Here is a 14,072-nt window from a genome sequence, read left to right as displayed (position 1 = left end):
GTCGGAGCGCGTAAAGCGTAAACGTACACCTCGTGCCCTCCAGAGTGTGGGCATTTGAGCACCCTCGTTGCCGCCCGAAGAAACCAGCTCAGTCTCCGGCGCACAGTCCTCGCGCGACCGAGGCCTTAAGATGGAGCTGCTGGACGGCACCGAGGACACTGTCCATCCCGAAGTTCGGGCGCACATCAACAGCCTCGTCTCTGCAGTAAGCCTTCACCTCACCCACCTGCAATTGCTGCGCCATAGCTTGCTGAAGGACTGTGCCAGCTCGGCGGCATAAGCGCGGACGACGATGGCCAGTATCAGCTAGGAGACGATGCGCTCCAGGTCCTCCGAGACATCAAGCGCTGGATACGATTCTACGATGAGAAAACGAATCGCATGGATGTCGCCCGATGCATCCACGACGCCAACCTTATCCAAGGCGACATACTTCCAATTCTTGCACAATGGCCCGAGAGCGCCATGGACAACAAATTCAAGTCACGCATGGCCCTGGCTTGCTTCGAAGTCATGGTCCCGCTGACTTGGCCCATGGAGCGAGACAAAGAGCGAATGACCGTCAATCACCATCGACACATGCCAGTCCTCGAGCTGGCTCAGCTGCAATATAAAAAGGCCATCATCAACTTCGATGGTGCCCGCATCCTGCATACGGCTGTTCGTGCCGCTCTGCCGTCCATGGCGATTCCCCTTGGCGACAGGACTGCTCGAGACCAAGGCATCATCAAGCTGGTTTTGTTCTTCCTCCGCAATGTGGCGCTGATTTCTCATACCCCCAACATGGCTCACGAGGACGATGAGTCACAAAACTCAAGAGTCGCAACCATCGATGCCTTCTCATATCAGGACATATTTCTTTTCCTGCTCACACTCGCCTCCAACATGGGCGACGAGTTTCGGACAGAAGATACCATCGTCATGGAAATCATCCATCATCTTGTGAAGCGAGTGGAAGTCGACAATCTCTTCATGAATGAGCAACAGCTGAACAAGGCCAAAGCGAGTCAGCTCTCTGCGCTGATGAGCAAAGAGTCCTCGATGCTCAGTGCGTACAATCGAAGAGGTCCCACCAGGCACAATCGATTTGGCACCATGGTATGGGTCAAGCGGAATGATGGGAAGATGTCATCCCTTTCGGGGCAAGATGCCCTCGCTGATGCTGCGACGCGCAATCAGAAGATGGACAGCAACAAGACATTTAAGCCGCCTCGACGAGGCAGAAAGCAGAACAATGACGCCCAAGACCTGGGCCCGCCTGTCAAGCTTAACGCGCGGACAAACGCTCAGCTGCGGTCATTCGTCGAAGAATTCCTCGACTCTGGGTTCAATCCCTTGTTTCAGCATATCCGCAAGTCCATTGATCGGGAGGCACCGCATCTCATGCAATACCACAGGCGGCAATTCTTTCGCTTGGTAGCCTGGTTCCTCGAGGCTGAGCGTGTGCGGCGACAGGTCAAGAAAGGGGGCGGCCAGCAAGGGAACAACGAGGTCGGCAGCTTCAACCTGGTTGCCGGCGTGCTAAACCAAGAGATGTTCATCACGCTCAACAGGGCGCTTCACGAGTCCTACGAAATGAAGGACTGGCAGGAGCTGGCTGCCGTCATGCGGTGCTTCACGCAGATCTTGCTCACAGTGCAGGAAATGGCCGAGTCCGGTCACGATGACGACGAGGAGATTGCAGAGAATGTACTGGGCCGTCTCTTCTACGAGGAGGCGACACATGATGCAATTGCAAACATCGCTAGGACCTACAAGGATCAAGGATTCGACTACTTGGACGCCGCTACGGAACTGGTCCATCATTTCTTGCGCATTTTGGAGGCATACTCGAAGCAAAATGTCGACATGCAAGTCCGCTCGCGGAAACGTACTAGACGGAAGAAGAAGTCTGCGGACCAGGCCAGCGAGATGGACGCCGGCGAGGAAAATGATAATTCGGCAGACGACGAAGAGGATGCAGCGCGGACTTCCAAGGAGCGCAAGTTTGACTTCCACCGGTTCTCGAGCAAATTCACCCCGCAAGGAGTTGTCGACACCTTTGCGACTTGGACCAAGCACTACAGAGACCTAAGCGACGCGCAACTCAAACGCGCGCATCGGTATTTTTATCGCCTAGCCTTCAAGCAGGAGATGAGCGTCATGCTCTTTCGCGTGGACATTGTACATCTGCTGTACAATATGATCAAGGGCCCCGAGCCGCTGGACAAGTCCTCCAAAATGTTCAAGGAGTGGGAAGAGCTCGTTAAGCAGATTCTCCGCAAATGCTTCAAGAAGGTCCAAGAGCGACCGGAGCTGGTTATCGAGATGCTCTTCAGCAAGCTCCAGGGGACCGCCTTTTTCTTGGAGTTTGGATACGAAAGGCAGACCAGCACCAGCAAGCGGGAAGCCAAGCCGGGCGCCGAGCTGGAGTTTAAGCACACGGAGGAGCGCGACCGGCAGGTGGCGACTGTGATTGGCGCCATGCTGGACAGGGTCGAGAGCGACCACATCAACTGGGTGAAGGGGGTCTTGACCGAGGCCGAGAATGAACGGCGATCCTGGGCCGCGGCGCAGGAGGCATTGCCCTCGGTCGAAGACTCGATCGAGGGCGAAGAGCAGGCTGGCAATGGGGAACCAAAGAACCCCCCCATGTTTTGTGAGTCTCGATTCTGCCAAAGGTCTTGGGTCGCATGCTAACACACGAGCCAGACGTTCGCCCTGACCACCCCGCCCGTCGCACGGCCATGTTCAAGAACTCCTATCTGCGCCTCCTCATGACCGTATGCGGATTGGAGCGGCTCGGGCCAGCCTCCGAGGAGACCCTCGAGAGCTGTTGGATCATTCCAGACGGTGTCTCTGCCGACGACCTGAAGGACTCGCTGCATTACATCAACCAGGCCGAGTTCAGCCCGCCGACGTTCGAGGATGGTGCCGTGGCCGAGAAACAGCTCAAGCGCAAGATGGTGCCGCGCAAGAAGGCGGCTTTTGACGACGGCGACGAAGACGGCGAGCTCGACGACGACTTGCTCTTCCCCGTCGGCGGACCAACGGCGCGAAGGGCAGTCGACGAGCCGGCGAAGCCCAAGAAGACGCGGCAGCGCCGGCGACGCAGATCCGGCACAGACGATCCTGACGACGCGGTGCTTGAGGACAAGGCGCGCAAACGCCGCGAGCGCGAGCGCGAGAAGGCGCGGCGCATCAAGTCGGCCCTATACGTCCGCGAGGGCGATGACGACTTCGACTCGGAAGAAGACGAGGCCTTTTTCGCGCGCGAGCGTGCCATTGCCGAGCGCGCCAAGAAGGCCGCCGAGTCGGCCGTGGGGCAGATCGACGTCGTCTCGGCGCCGCCGAGGAAGCGCAAGTCGGATGCTCTGCTTGCGCTCAGCGATGATGATGACGACGACGATGATGATGAGGATGATGAGGGTGGTGACGCTGCTCCACGCCGTGCCCGGCTGGCGCTGAGTAGCCAGGAGAGCCCGGCCGAGGGCAGCGAGACGGACGGCACGCCCCCCGAGGCGAGCGACGCCGAGGATGAGGTGCAGAAGCGGAAAAGGCAAAGGAAGAGGAGGAGGAGGGGTGTGAGCAGGTCGAGCGCTACCCCTATGGAAGAGGCAAGTCCTACAGGCAGCGCAGACGCCGACGTGGACATGGAGGCCTTATCGTCAGTGGCAGCCGACGCCCAATCAGGCGGCGGCGACGACGACGACGACGACGATATCCAAGAGGCCCCCGTCGCGGTCACGAGGCGGCCGAGGGTTCGGGGCGGGTTCGTGGTGGACAGTAGCGACGAAGACGACTAGACGATTGGGACAAGGCACACGCTATTTGGTGACTTTACCGGGCGCGGCGGCGTTGCCAGGCCACTTGGGCCACAGGAAATGATGAGTTTTGGTTACTTATTTCTCCTCATCATGGCAATTGGGGGAGGCATATATCGACCTGGAAATGCATAGCGGGGGCTGTTTTATATAGTATCTCGGGCGTATCTCTGCGCAACGCTTCGAAATTATGTGCTATGGATGTCCGCCGCCACTTTTATCCAAAACTTGAGCAACTAATATGATGACGCATCATCTTTTGCACTCCAAAGCAGTGTGTATATGTTTTCAACCGCCTCAAAATTGCCTCACTGGCCCGTCATTTTGGTATTACTGTCCCTCACCCCTAAAATCCCCGAGATGCCGACGCCGAGCGTGTCCGTTTCATATGCAAGAATAAAGGCAGCAGTGTCTGCTCCGGTCTCCCCACGAACAATGAGAAAAGAAAACAAGGATTCAACCTCTCGTCCCAGCCAGGTGGGTCATGTGTTTCTCCAAGGCCAAGCAAGGGATGGTCAAAGTCATGCGACGGACTGGGCCGACTCCCTATCCGCGCTCCCCTCTCCTCCTCATGGCGCTGCTTTGGCCACTCTGCGCCTGTCCCAGCTCCGCCAGGTCTTCCTGTGCCTTTCGGGGACTTGCCGAGCCTGCAAGGACACTATTCTCACCATCAAGCCGCCCCGGCGACTCCCGACAGGACGGCGACCGGCTGGCAACAGCCGTGTCATTGCTGCTGTTGGCGGCGTCTTCGCCCCAAGCGCCGCCAATTCCTTCCATGGTGAAGTCGGAGGCCGTCGGTGCGTCCAGCAAAGCTAGCTCCTCGGGACGTAAGACCATGGGAAGCAGCAGCGCACGGATTGGGATCAGTGCCAGAATGAAGACAGGGAAGCCGACGGCGGCGACGGTCTGGGTAATAGCAAAGGTGGCGCCGAAGCCGATGAGCTCGATGGCTATGAAGAACCAGATCGCGGCGCGGCGCTTGACAGCTCTGAGGGGGTGGTTTGCGGCCGTCAGACCCTTGTCGCAGCTGAGGAAGAGGAGCTTGGCCGTGATGCCGTTGGCCTCGAGGGCCTGGATTCCCATAACGAAGAAGAGTCCTGCGAGGATACCATGGGGGATAAGATGGATCACGACGAGAAGGGGCCCGGTCATGGTTCCTAGCGTCAGGAGCCCTTGGGCCAGGTTCGAGACACGCTGTTCTACGACATGGGTTGCCTCAAACGTGTAATCGCCCTTGTCCTCGCCCTTTTCGTCGAGTTCCTTGACAGGCTTGGTGACGCAGAGAGATTCCGTGTGGAAGGGGGCTTGAGGGATGAGACCGTTGGGAAAGGGTAAGCCCAGGATGCCCGCGACACCGGTGGTGACGCCGAGGAGGAAAAGATCCCAGTGGAAGCCAGCGGGTTTCCGGAGCGGGAACTCGCTTCCCTGGGCGATCAAAGACGACACTGGGTAGGTTGAGTCAGCTTCGGATACTGGCTGGACACTGCAGCAAGCTGGGGTCCATCGTACCGTTGTGGTCGAACCAGAAGAGAATGGTGAGCAAGACAGCAAAGGGCAGAGCGGTGAATATTTCACCCACACTCAGGTCCCAGAAGCTGACAAGCCAGTTTCTACCACTCGTTGGCATAAAGGCAATGCTTGTGGGCAGCCTCTCCAGCTCCACCCTGTCCATGCGCCCAAAGTGGACGAAGCCGGTGAAGAAGATGAGGGTAAGCGGGGTGCCGTAGTCTTTAAGGAAGACTCGAATGGGATGTTTGAAAAGACTACTGTCCCCTAGCTGGCCACAGACGTATGCCACCATGAAGACCAGCAAAGAAGCCATGACGGAGAGGTAAAAGGGACTGTCATTGCCGAGACGTTCGAGGACCTGGATACCCTTTTGGAGATAGATGAAGGCAACGTAAAAGCCGAAGATGTCACAAGGGAAGCGGGTGACCCAGCGAAGCCAGTTGCACGAGTTTGTGACGGCGAGGATCCAGTGAAGGATGAGTGACCAGCTGCATAGGAGTAAGCCTCGGGTCGGTTTGCCGGCATGGGAACTGCTCACATGCCGATCCAGGCCATGAATCCAATGTAGTTGACGCCGCTTGACTTCATGATGTCGTACACGGTACTGTGGAGAAGGAAGTAGAGGGCCATCAGTCAGCGCGCTCGAAAGGGGGGTGTTTTACGTAAACATACTAGTTAAAGACGGTGATGGGACCTTTTGAGCGATATCGTCAGCACGAAGCTATTGTCGAGAGGGCGGGAGACGTACCCGTCACGCCAACAATGACCAGTGGTTGAGCCGCAAAGAGCGAAAAGACAACCGAGCCCAGCACCGAGGCCAACAAGACTTCGTTGACGCCGTAGTTTGATCCAGTCTTTTGGAACATGTCGAGCGAAAAGGCAAGAGCAGGCAGAATGCTGCGGCTGAGGTCAGGGAGTGACAACGTGGACTTGAAGAAGCGTATGGGGGGGGGGGGGGGGGTTAAGGCGTACTTTGCAAAGTACATGTAGACGGTGGCGGGCACGACGCGATAATCCCAGGCATCGAGCCAGTCGCTGGCGTAGTAAGGGGCCCTCCGACGGACATCATTGACCATGCCGCGGAAGAGGTGAACCTTCCACCACGCGCACTTGCCACGGGCGGCCGAGGGTCTGTCGGCCAGGGACGGGGGGTGGTCGGACAGTGGCGGGACGGGCCCGTTGACGCTCTCATGGTTGGCGCGCATTGTGGACGGATAGAAGGCGAGGTTTGGACTGTGGGAGAAGCGAGCCCAGAGAGAAGGACGCAGGCAGGTTGAGGAGATGCTATAAGGGGCCGACATGAACCGTCGTCAACATGGCCGTCTCTCTCGCCATGGGAATCATGTGCGACGTGGCACGACGTGAGCAAAGCAGACGGCCCAACAGCGGTGGCAGGCGAGGGGGAAATGGCGGATTGATAAGAATAGAAGAGAGGCAGTCGGGGTGGAGGGTGCGCCTTCCTGCGATCCCAAATCGGCAAATGAAGACGGTCACGGCTCTTGCTGCCGCAGCATCCCCATCGCCCGCACCAGGCACCAGGGGGCCGAAGTCTTGTCCCTGATTGGCGCACGAGGACGGTGGCCTCTGGGAGCTGGCCTGCCAAGCACGCCACCTAAAAGATTTATCTTGTATGTGTTGTATACAGTGCACGAGAGTCATCAGAGAGACGATAAACAACGGCCGTCGGCAGGAATGAAACAGACTACCGGCACACCCATCTTTGGCACCGGCCTATTGATGGATGACGCCAAGGTATTCGTACCTCCAAAGTCATCCTCTTCTTGCGCCTTTTCCACCACTCCTTTTCCGTCGGTTCCTCCCAGCAGCATATAGTTACAGTACAGACAATTCATCCACTAGAGAGCATCGAACCCAGAAACCTTCCGACCCCTGGCACTCCTCCCAGTCCTGGGAACTTTCTCGGCCAATCACGCTGCCGCGCAAACTTCATCCCAATGCTTGCCCCAAACAGCCACGCCGTCATCCTATCTCGGAGAGGGAGTCCTCTTTTACTCATTCACCCCGACACCATGCCCGATGGCCTTGCCCCAGTCCTCGGCACGTAACGGCCCGCTGCATCATTGCGTCTGCCTCGCGTAGATGATGCCATGCCTCTTTATCGACTTCTCCGCCTCTTCGATCCGCTCTTCGAGTTGCATCTCCACGTAGTCTCCATTCAATCATCTCTTTAGAGCAAACCCCTCGGGCCCAGCGACACTGCGCCCTCGTTGGTCTGGGCTGGGCCATGACTGACCTATACTTCTAGCCTTCTCTAAAGTACATAATACACACACGGCCAAGACTCCTTCCCTTCTCCGGAGCTGCTCCCGTGGAAAACGGTCATGCCGAAACAGATGGGCACCATGCCACATCTGTGTCTGTAGAGTTGAGATACACTGAGGGGGAGCATGCCAACCGACACGCCCACGCCCACGCAGTCGTGCCCCTGTCGCCTTGGTGCCCGAGGCCGCTGTCGGCGACGGACAACTTGTGCACCAATCTCCAGGCGCCCTCAAGTTTCCGGCAGGTCTGACCCGGCCGCCGCTCTGGGCCTTGTGTGGCCAATCGTGCAATCCCGCCGGCTCGTCTCATCTAAGCTCCCGGCTCCTCGCGTCGCGCAGCTGCTCGAAAGCAGGCGCTGGTGCCGGCGGGCCCTTTGGCGTGTCCGTCTCGGACGGGAACGGAGGCGGAGCGCTCTCCTCCTTGCCCCCTCCAAAGTACTTCTCGAACTCCTCGTTGTCGTCAAATGGCCGCTTGCCCAGGACCCGCACCATGTCGTCGCGCACCAGCACCTCCTTCTTCAGCAGCTCCTCCGCGATGAGTCCCACCTCGTGCTTCTTCTCCGTCAGCAGGTCCTTGCAGCGCCGGTAGGCCTCCTCGACTATCCGGTGCACCTCCTGGTCAATCTGCTGCGCCGTCGCCTCCGCAAAGGGCTTGTGCATCCGGTTCGGGTCGTTCTCGAAGTGCACCGGCCCCACCTTGTCCGACATGCCCCATTGCGTCACCATGTTGCGCGCCAACTGCGATACCTTCTTGAAGTCGTCGCTGGCCCCCGTCGTGACAGTGGGGAAATGGAGCTCCTCCGACACGCGCCCGCCCATGGTCATGGCCATGCGGTCCATCAGCTGGTTCGTGTTCATGAGATAGGCATCCTGCGGCAGGTACTGCGCGTAGCCCAGGGCTCCCTGCCCGCGGGGGATAATGGACACCTTGAGTAACGGGTCCGCGTGCCGCAGGAACCAGCCGCAGATGGCGTGGCCAGCTTCGTGATACGCCACCGTCTTCTTCTCCTCTGGCTTCAGCACCAACGACTTGCGTTCCAGCCCGCCAACCACTCGCTCAATCGCCCGCTCAAAGTGCTCCATCTTGACGTCTTCAGCATTGACTCTCGCGGCTGTTCGTCTCAGTCGTTAGCTGCTGCTCTCCCCTTGCTTGGCCAAGTGGACGGGCCTCATGTACATACCAATCAGGGCGGCCTCGTTCACGACATTGGAAATGTCGGCGCCAGAGAACCCGGGCGTCAGAGTGGCAAGTCGGCCCACTAGATGCTCCTCATCCTCTTTGGTGACAATCTTCTTGAGGTAGACCTTGAAGATTTCCTTTCGTCCGTTCATCGTGGGCCGGTCGATGTAGATGTGCCGGTCGAAACGGCCCGGCCGCATGAGCGCCTTGTCCAGAATGTCGGCGCGGTTGGTGCCGGCCAGGACCACGACCTGTTCCCGAGTGTTGAAGCCGTCCATCTCCGTGAGGATCTGGTTGAGAGTCGCCTCTCGTTCATCGTTGCCGCCGAAACCACGGCCGCTGTCCATCCTGGCTCTGCCGATAGCGTCGATCTCATCAATGAAGATGATGCACGGCGCGTTCTTGCGGCCCTCGGCGAACAAGTCGCGGACTCTGGACGGGCCAACACCCACAAACATCTCCACAAACTCGGAGCCGCTGACGCTGAAGAAGGGAACCCCAGACTCTCCGGCGGTCGCCTTCGCCAGCAGCGTCTTTCCAGTACCTGGTGGCCCGGCAAGAATGGCGCCGCGAGGAATCTTGGCCCCGAGCTTCTCGAACTTCTCGGGCTGCTTCAGGAAGCTGACAAACTCCATAATCTCCGTCTTCGCTTCTTCGAGGCCGGCAACATCCGCAAACTTGACCTTGACTGCGCTCTCCGCGTTGAACTTCTTGGCCTTACTCTTTCCAAAGTTGAACATGCCTCCAGCGCCACCACGCCCACTCATGGACTTTTGGGTCCACAAGATGAGGCCGATGAACAGGAGCGTCGGCCCAAACGCCAGGAAGAGATTTCCGAAAGTACTACCGCCCGTCTCGTAGCTCACCGGGATCCTCTGCGACGGAGGGATGCCGAGCTGATCTTGGGCCTCCTCCAACTTCTTCTCAAACGACTCAACGGAGCCAATGGAGAAGACATATGTCCTCCGGCCAGCGGCCCCCGACTCAGAAGTTGTTTGGGCCGCCTCCGGATGCAGCTCCACTCGGACCTGCGAGCCGTTGATGACCACGAGCTTCTGCACCAAGCCTTTGTCCAAGAAAGCCCGACGCATCTCCTGCCAGGTGATCTCCTTCTCGGTGAAAGGCTTGCTCAGCGTCTCGGCGAGCCAGAGAGTGACGGCGAGGACGACAGCGGTCTGAGCAGCTTCCGCCCAGCCGCTCCTTTCCTTTTTCGGCTCTTGCTGCTCAGGGTCTTGTTCGTTCTGCGCCGGGTCGTCCGATCGCTTGCCGCGGGCCTGGCCGTCGTCGTCCCTCATGTTCTCTTTGCCCCCCTTGTTCTCTTGTCCCTTGGCGTCGTTTTTGTTGACCATTTCCTTCTTTGCCGATTGCTCCGACTCCCATTCCGCCAACCTCTCCACCATGACAAAGGCACATCGCATCAGCTTTCCCTTGTCTAATATGCCCAAGTTTCCGGGCCCCTTGCGCATCTTTTGAAGTATGTCTCGTAGCTCTGCCGGCGCGCCAGTCTCTTTGAGTCCCGCCAAGCACTGCTGCAGAACTTCTTGCTGAGCCTTTGGCATCGATTCTTTAAAGGCCGCCAGTTGAGCCATTTCTTCCTTGTTCAGCCGGATCCAGCCCTCGGGCAGGGGGGGCGGGGGCTCTTTCCCCGGTTCGGACTTGTGGCCCTCTTCGGCTTGAGCCTCGGACTCATTATTGTCATTTTTCTGCCCATTTTGTTCGTCATTATTCGGCTGCGGGTCCTTGTCTTGCTGCGGAGGTTTCGACGAGTAATATCGTGCTCGAATACCGTACGGCGTTGCGCAGCCTCTTGATAGGATCGATCGAGACGCAATGGATACTTGCAGGCCGCGGGAGAATCTTGGCTGTGGTGGCAGGCGTAATAGCCGCGCGAGCTGGCTCGATTGCCGGACAAGTCTTGACATGGTCGCCGTCGGAGCTGTCGCTGGATGCGGAGCCACCGTACTTGGTGAGGAGAAGGTGAGAGGGCGCGACCCTATCTCATGAGCTGCACAGAGGGCCCCTCGGTGGTTCGAGATGCATCGGTTTCGGAGAAAAAACGGTGCATCCAGCCGTGGCGAGCGTTGATCGTGCAGGTTACGTAGAGTTTTGCTGATGGCAGCGGGCAGAGGCCAGGTCCCGTACGGAGTACCCTCTACGGAGTGGCCCTCAGCCGATAGCTTTGAAATTAGTCCGAGTCACGTGCCCGGTTCGGCAAGTGGCGGGTGCAGGGTAGGCGTGCGTGTAAGCCGAAGTCCGCATCTCCACCGCTCGCCACCTCGGATGCCCATGGCATTATTGCCAATCTGCGGAGTTCTGCAATTAACCTCTCTCGGACATTGCCATCATTCTTATTTTTCGTGCCGACAACCCCGTGTGGGGACATGAGACGGAATACTAGCGAGAGGCTGGCAAAGTAGACAAAGCTTTACGGGCTAAGAGCCATGGCGATTCGCACTGGAAGTCGCCGACGTCATGCGAATGTGTCGAACATCCGTGCTTGGCACGACTGTATCAACCGGGTATCAGCCACTACAGCAGCTACCCACCGCGGACGTCGAGGCATGCAACCTTCTGTATGTAGATGCATCTGATTTGCCCTCTTCCCTTGATAGGAACACTCCACGACTGACCAGGCACCGTCGCCACGTCTAGCCGGGCGTCCTCCCCGTGAGCAGGCGTCAGGTCAGGATAATCCCGCCAGAGCTCGACAATTGAGCCTTGGGCAAACAGATGCTGGGGAAATCGGGACAGGACACGCCGCGCTTGAGCTTCGTCGCCGAGTTCCAACAGGACAGTTTCCGGTTGCAGCAACGCCGCAACGTCCAACAGTCTCGCGTAAAAGACATCCTCGCGCTCCCACCCAGGGGGTACAGCAAGGTGGTTGCCCGGGACAAGGGCCAGCCGTGGCTCATATTTTCGAACCGAGTAGCCCAGCTGTCCGTGTCCATTGTCCCACACCCGCCGAGAGACGTAGGGCGGATTCGACACGAGGATATCCCAGCGACAACTGGCGAGTGCCTGAATGTCTTGGTCGTCAAAGATATCGCCTCTCGATATCGCAATGCTCTTTCCGTGACTCGGGCACCCAACGTGGCCAAGTTTCCTGTTTCTGCCGATGTTCCCTCGTCCGAGCTTGACGGCCTTACGTGCAATGTCAACTCCGAGCACATTGAGCGCACTGAAAGAGTTGTGAAGCGACGAGAACAAAAGCAGCGGGATGCAGCCAGTGCCAGTGCAAAAATCGATAATATTCAGCCCGTGACTACCAGAATTCGGATTCTTGTCCAGGTGCCTCCTGGTTCTGATCAAGTCTACAAGGTGGCATGCGTAGGCCTCAGTCTCCGGCCGAGGGATGAGGACGCCGGGTCGGCACTTGATGTCCAGATGGCCAAAGGGCTGCGATCCGAGGATGTATTGCAAGGGAAGTCCTCGGCCTCTATCGCGGCACAGCCTTGCCAAGTGTTTTTGCCGATGTGTCTGGACCGTGTCATTGACGTACTCTGTGATCCAGCGGAGCTCGTTTCGGGCTGACTGGAGGTCCCTGCAGGCGGGGACAAGCGCCGCGAGATGAGGCGATTGATGCTTGGCCTGCCGGAAAAGCCATGGCGGGAGTCGTGGCATGGGACTAGAAGACCTGCATGCTCGGAGGCGATGGAATTTGCATCGGAAAAAGAAAAAAGAAAGAGTCGTGAATTGCTACAGGGCAGGAGAGTACCGGCAGCGCCCGCGGACAAAACGGAGTCGGCGACTGATGCGTTTGCATGTACCTTGTCCGAGGCTTAGCCGATGCCGGCAGGCAGAGCCAGACTTTAGAGTGGCGTCGTCGCGGTTCGTCTGTCCTGCATCTGGCTTCGCGATTCACTTATTCCTTGCTACTTCTATCGATGCGCTGCGACTATCCAGCGCCAGGCCAGCGCTCTTTTCACCCTTGTTCTTGGATCGAGTCGAGAAACTGAACGGGCGCACGCAGTTTGGATTATTGTCCGACTTTCTTGGCCGCCTGTGGCCTGATTTACCGTAAGACCGCTTCACGATGCCCTCGCCGCCATGTCTTTGCTCACCACGGACTCGATATAGGCACGACTGTAGCTGCTACCGCAATCAAGACTAGACAATGAACGCCCCGGATCGGTAAGTTGTGCCTCTTCCCCTGACAGACTCTGCTCTTCACGACCTGTCTTATATGCTCGGACATGTTCCCTCTGCATACCTCATCACTGCTCCGAGTTGCAAATGCCTTCACCATGGACCCGGATGCCCGGGGCAGTGGCCGCGTCCTTGCAATACACAACTTACATGTGGGGGCTCTAGGCGCTTCGTCGGCCATGTTGTACAGCATTGGGGGTCAAGTTGACATGCACTCCAAAGCCGGAGGGATTCGCGCAAGTGCCGGACTGGACATTGGCTACGCCTCTCGTTGCGCATGGCATTTTATTTCCTCAAGAGCTGAGGTGCGTTGACTGGTATGGCGACGAGATGTGCTTGTCAGGTTTGCTTGCCAGGTTTGCTCGTCACCATGTGAACGCATGTGCCGGCACCTGGCAACCACCTACCTCTGAACGCGTCCTTCTAGCCACCACCCTGTTCTGCACCTCTTGTTTTCCCACAACCACCTCTTCAATATCTCGCATCCTCTGCACAGAGCGCATCTCTTCACCATGGCCGGCTGCAACACGAAGCACTACAATGTCCAGGACAGCGCGTAAAGTCCTTTCCCGGCCTTCTCTCACTGCTCCATTTTGCTCCTCGGCCATCGCTAACGGCCCCGTCTAGCTTCGAGCTCTTTCTGCTCAGCGAGGGCGAGAAGAGAATCGAGGAGAATGTCTACTCTGGTGAGTCGCCTCAGCCCTGGCCGCAACGGCGCACACTCGAACGTGGCTTCTCACGCTTCTCGCTAGGCATGTCAAACACTTCCGACTTCACCCTGAACAAGGAGGACCACACTCTGGGAAATCTACTTGCCGAGCATCTCAAGCTCCACCCCAACGTCTACATGGCCGGATACAAACGTACGTACCAAAGAGAACATCGTTTGTGCCTGGCTGACCTCTTCCTCATCAGTCGGCCACCCCAACGTGCCGCGTCTCTTCATCCGCGTCCAGACTGACGGCAGCAAGACGCCCCGTGAGATTTTCTGCGCCGTTTGCGAGAAGCTCATCAACCAACTCGAGTCGCTGCACCAGGAGTTTACCCGTGAATGGGAACTGCGCCGCATCACCAACGTGGGCGAGCAGGGCAACCTGCAGACCAACGGCCACTGAGGCCCATGACAGACACGGTTTGGCCGGCGACGGGCGT

At 58.1% G+C, this 14,072-nt stretch overlaps 4 protein-coding genes across 4 annotated transcripts; 2 read left to right on the top strand and 2 right to left on the bottom strand.

Annotated features, from left to right (window-relative positions):
* Nucleotides 1–130: 130 nt before the first annotated feature.
* HRG_03141 (timeless protein) lies at nt 131–3,785 on the top strand (the record flags this gene model as incomplete). The annotated part of the gene is made up of 4 exons (XM_044861612.1): nt 131–205; nt 268–2,638; nt 2,692–3,561; nt 3,610–3,785. The coding sequence occupies 4 exons, from the start codon at nt 131–133 to the stop codon at nt 3,783–3,785; spliced, it is 3,492 nt and encodes a 1,163-aa protein (XP_044722638.1).
* Nucleotides 3,786–4,349: 564 nt separating this feature from the next.
* On the bottom strand, nt 4,350–6,517 carry HRG_03140 (HCO3- transporter family domain-containing protein; the record flags this gene model as incomplete). The annotated part of the gene is made up of 6 exons (XM_044861611.1): nt 4,350–5,248; nt 5,313–5,800; nt 5,851–5,916; nt 5,985–6,006; nt 6,061–6,215; nt 6,285–6,517. 6 exons carry the CDS (start codon nt 6,515–6,517, stop codon nt 4,350–4,352), a joined length of 1,863 nt encoding a protein of 620 aa, XP_044722637.1.
* A 1,383-nt stretch (nt 6,518–7,900) lies between these two features.
* HRG_03139 (peptidase family m41 domain-containing protein) lies at nt 7,901–12,395 on the bottom strand (the record flags this gene model as incomplete). The annotated part of the gene is made up of 5 exons (XM_044861610.1): nt 7,901–8,706; nt 8,776–10,504; nt 10,561–10,688; nt 11,405–12,210; nt 12,274–12,395. 5 exons carry the CDS (start codon nt 12,393–12,395, stop codon nt 7,901–7,903), a joined length of 3,591 nt encoding a protein of 1,196 aa, XP_044722636.1.
* A 493-nt stretch (nt 12,396–12,888) lies between these two features.
* Nucleotides 12,889–14,035, top strand: HRG_03138 (RNA polymerase rpb3/Rpb11 domain-containing protein; the record flags this gene model as incomplete). Its single annotated transcript, XM_044861609.1, has 4 exons — nt 12,889–12,905; nt 13,548–13,606; nt 13,673–13,783; nt 13,836–14,035. The coding sequence occupies 4 exons, from the start codon at nt 12,889–12,891 to the stop codon at nt 14,033–14,035; spliced, it is 387 nt and encodes a 128-aa protein (XP_044722635.1).
* Nucleotides 14,036–14,072: the final 37 nt, after the last annotated feature.

This window comes from Hirsutella rhossiliensis, assembly GCF_020360975.1.
Source record: "Hirsutella rhossiliensis strain HR02 chromosome Unknown scaffold00003, whole genome shotgun sequence".
In the NCBI taxonomy this organism is placed as follows: domain Eukaryota; kingdom Fungi; phylum Ascomycota; class Sordariomycetes; order Hypocreales; family Ophiocordycipitaceae; genus Hirsutella; species Hirsutella rhossiliensis.
Note: the sequence above shows the minus strand (reverse complement) of the source record. Positions and strands in the feature narration are given on the sequence as shown.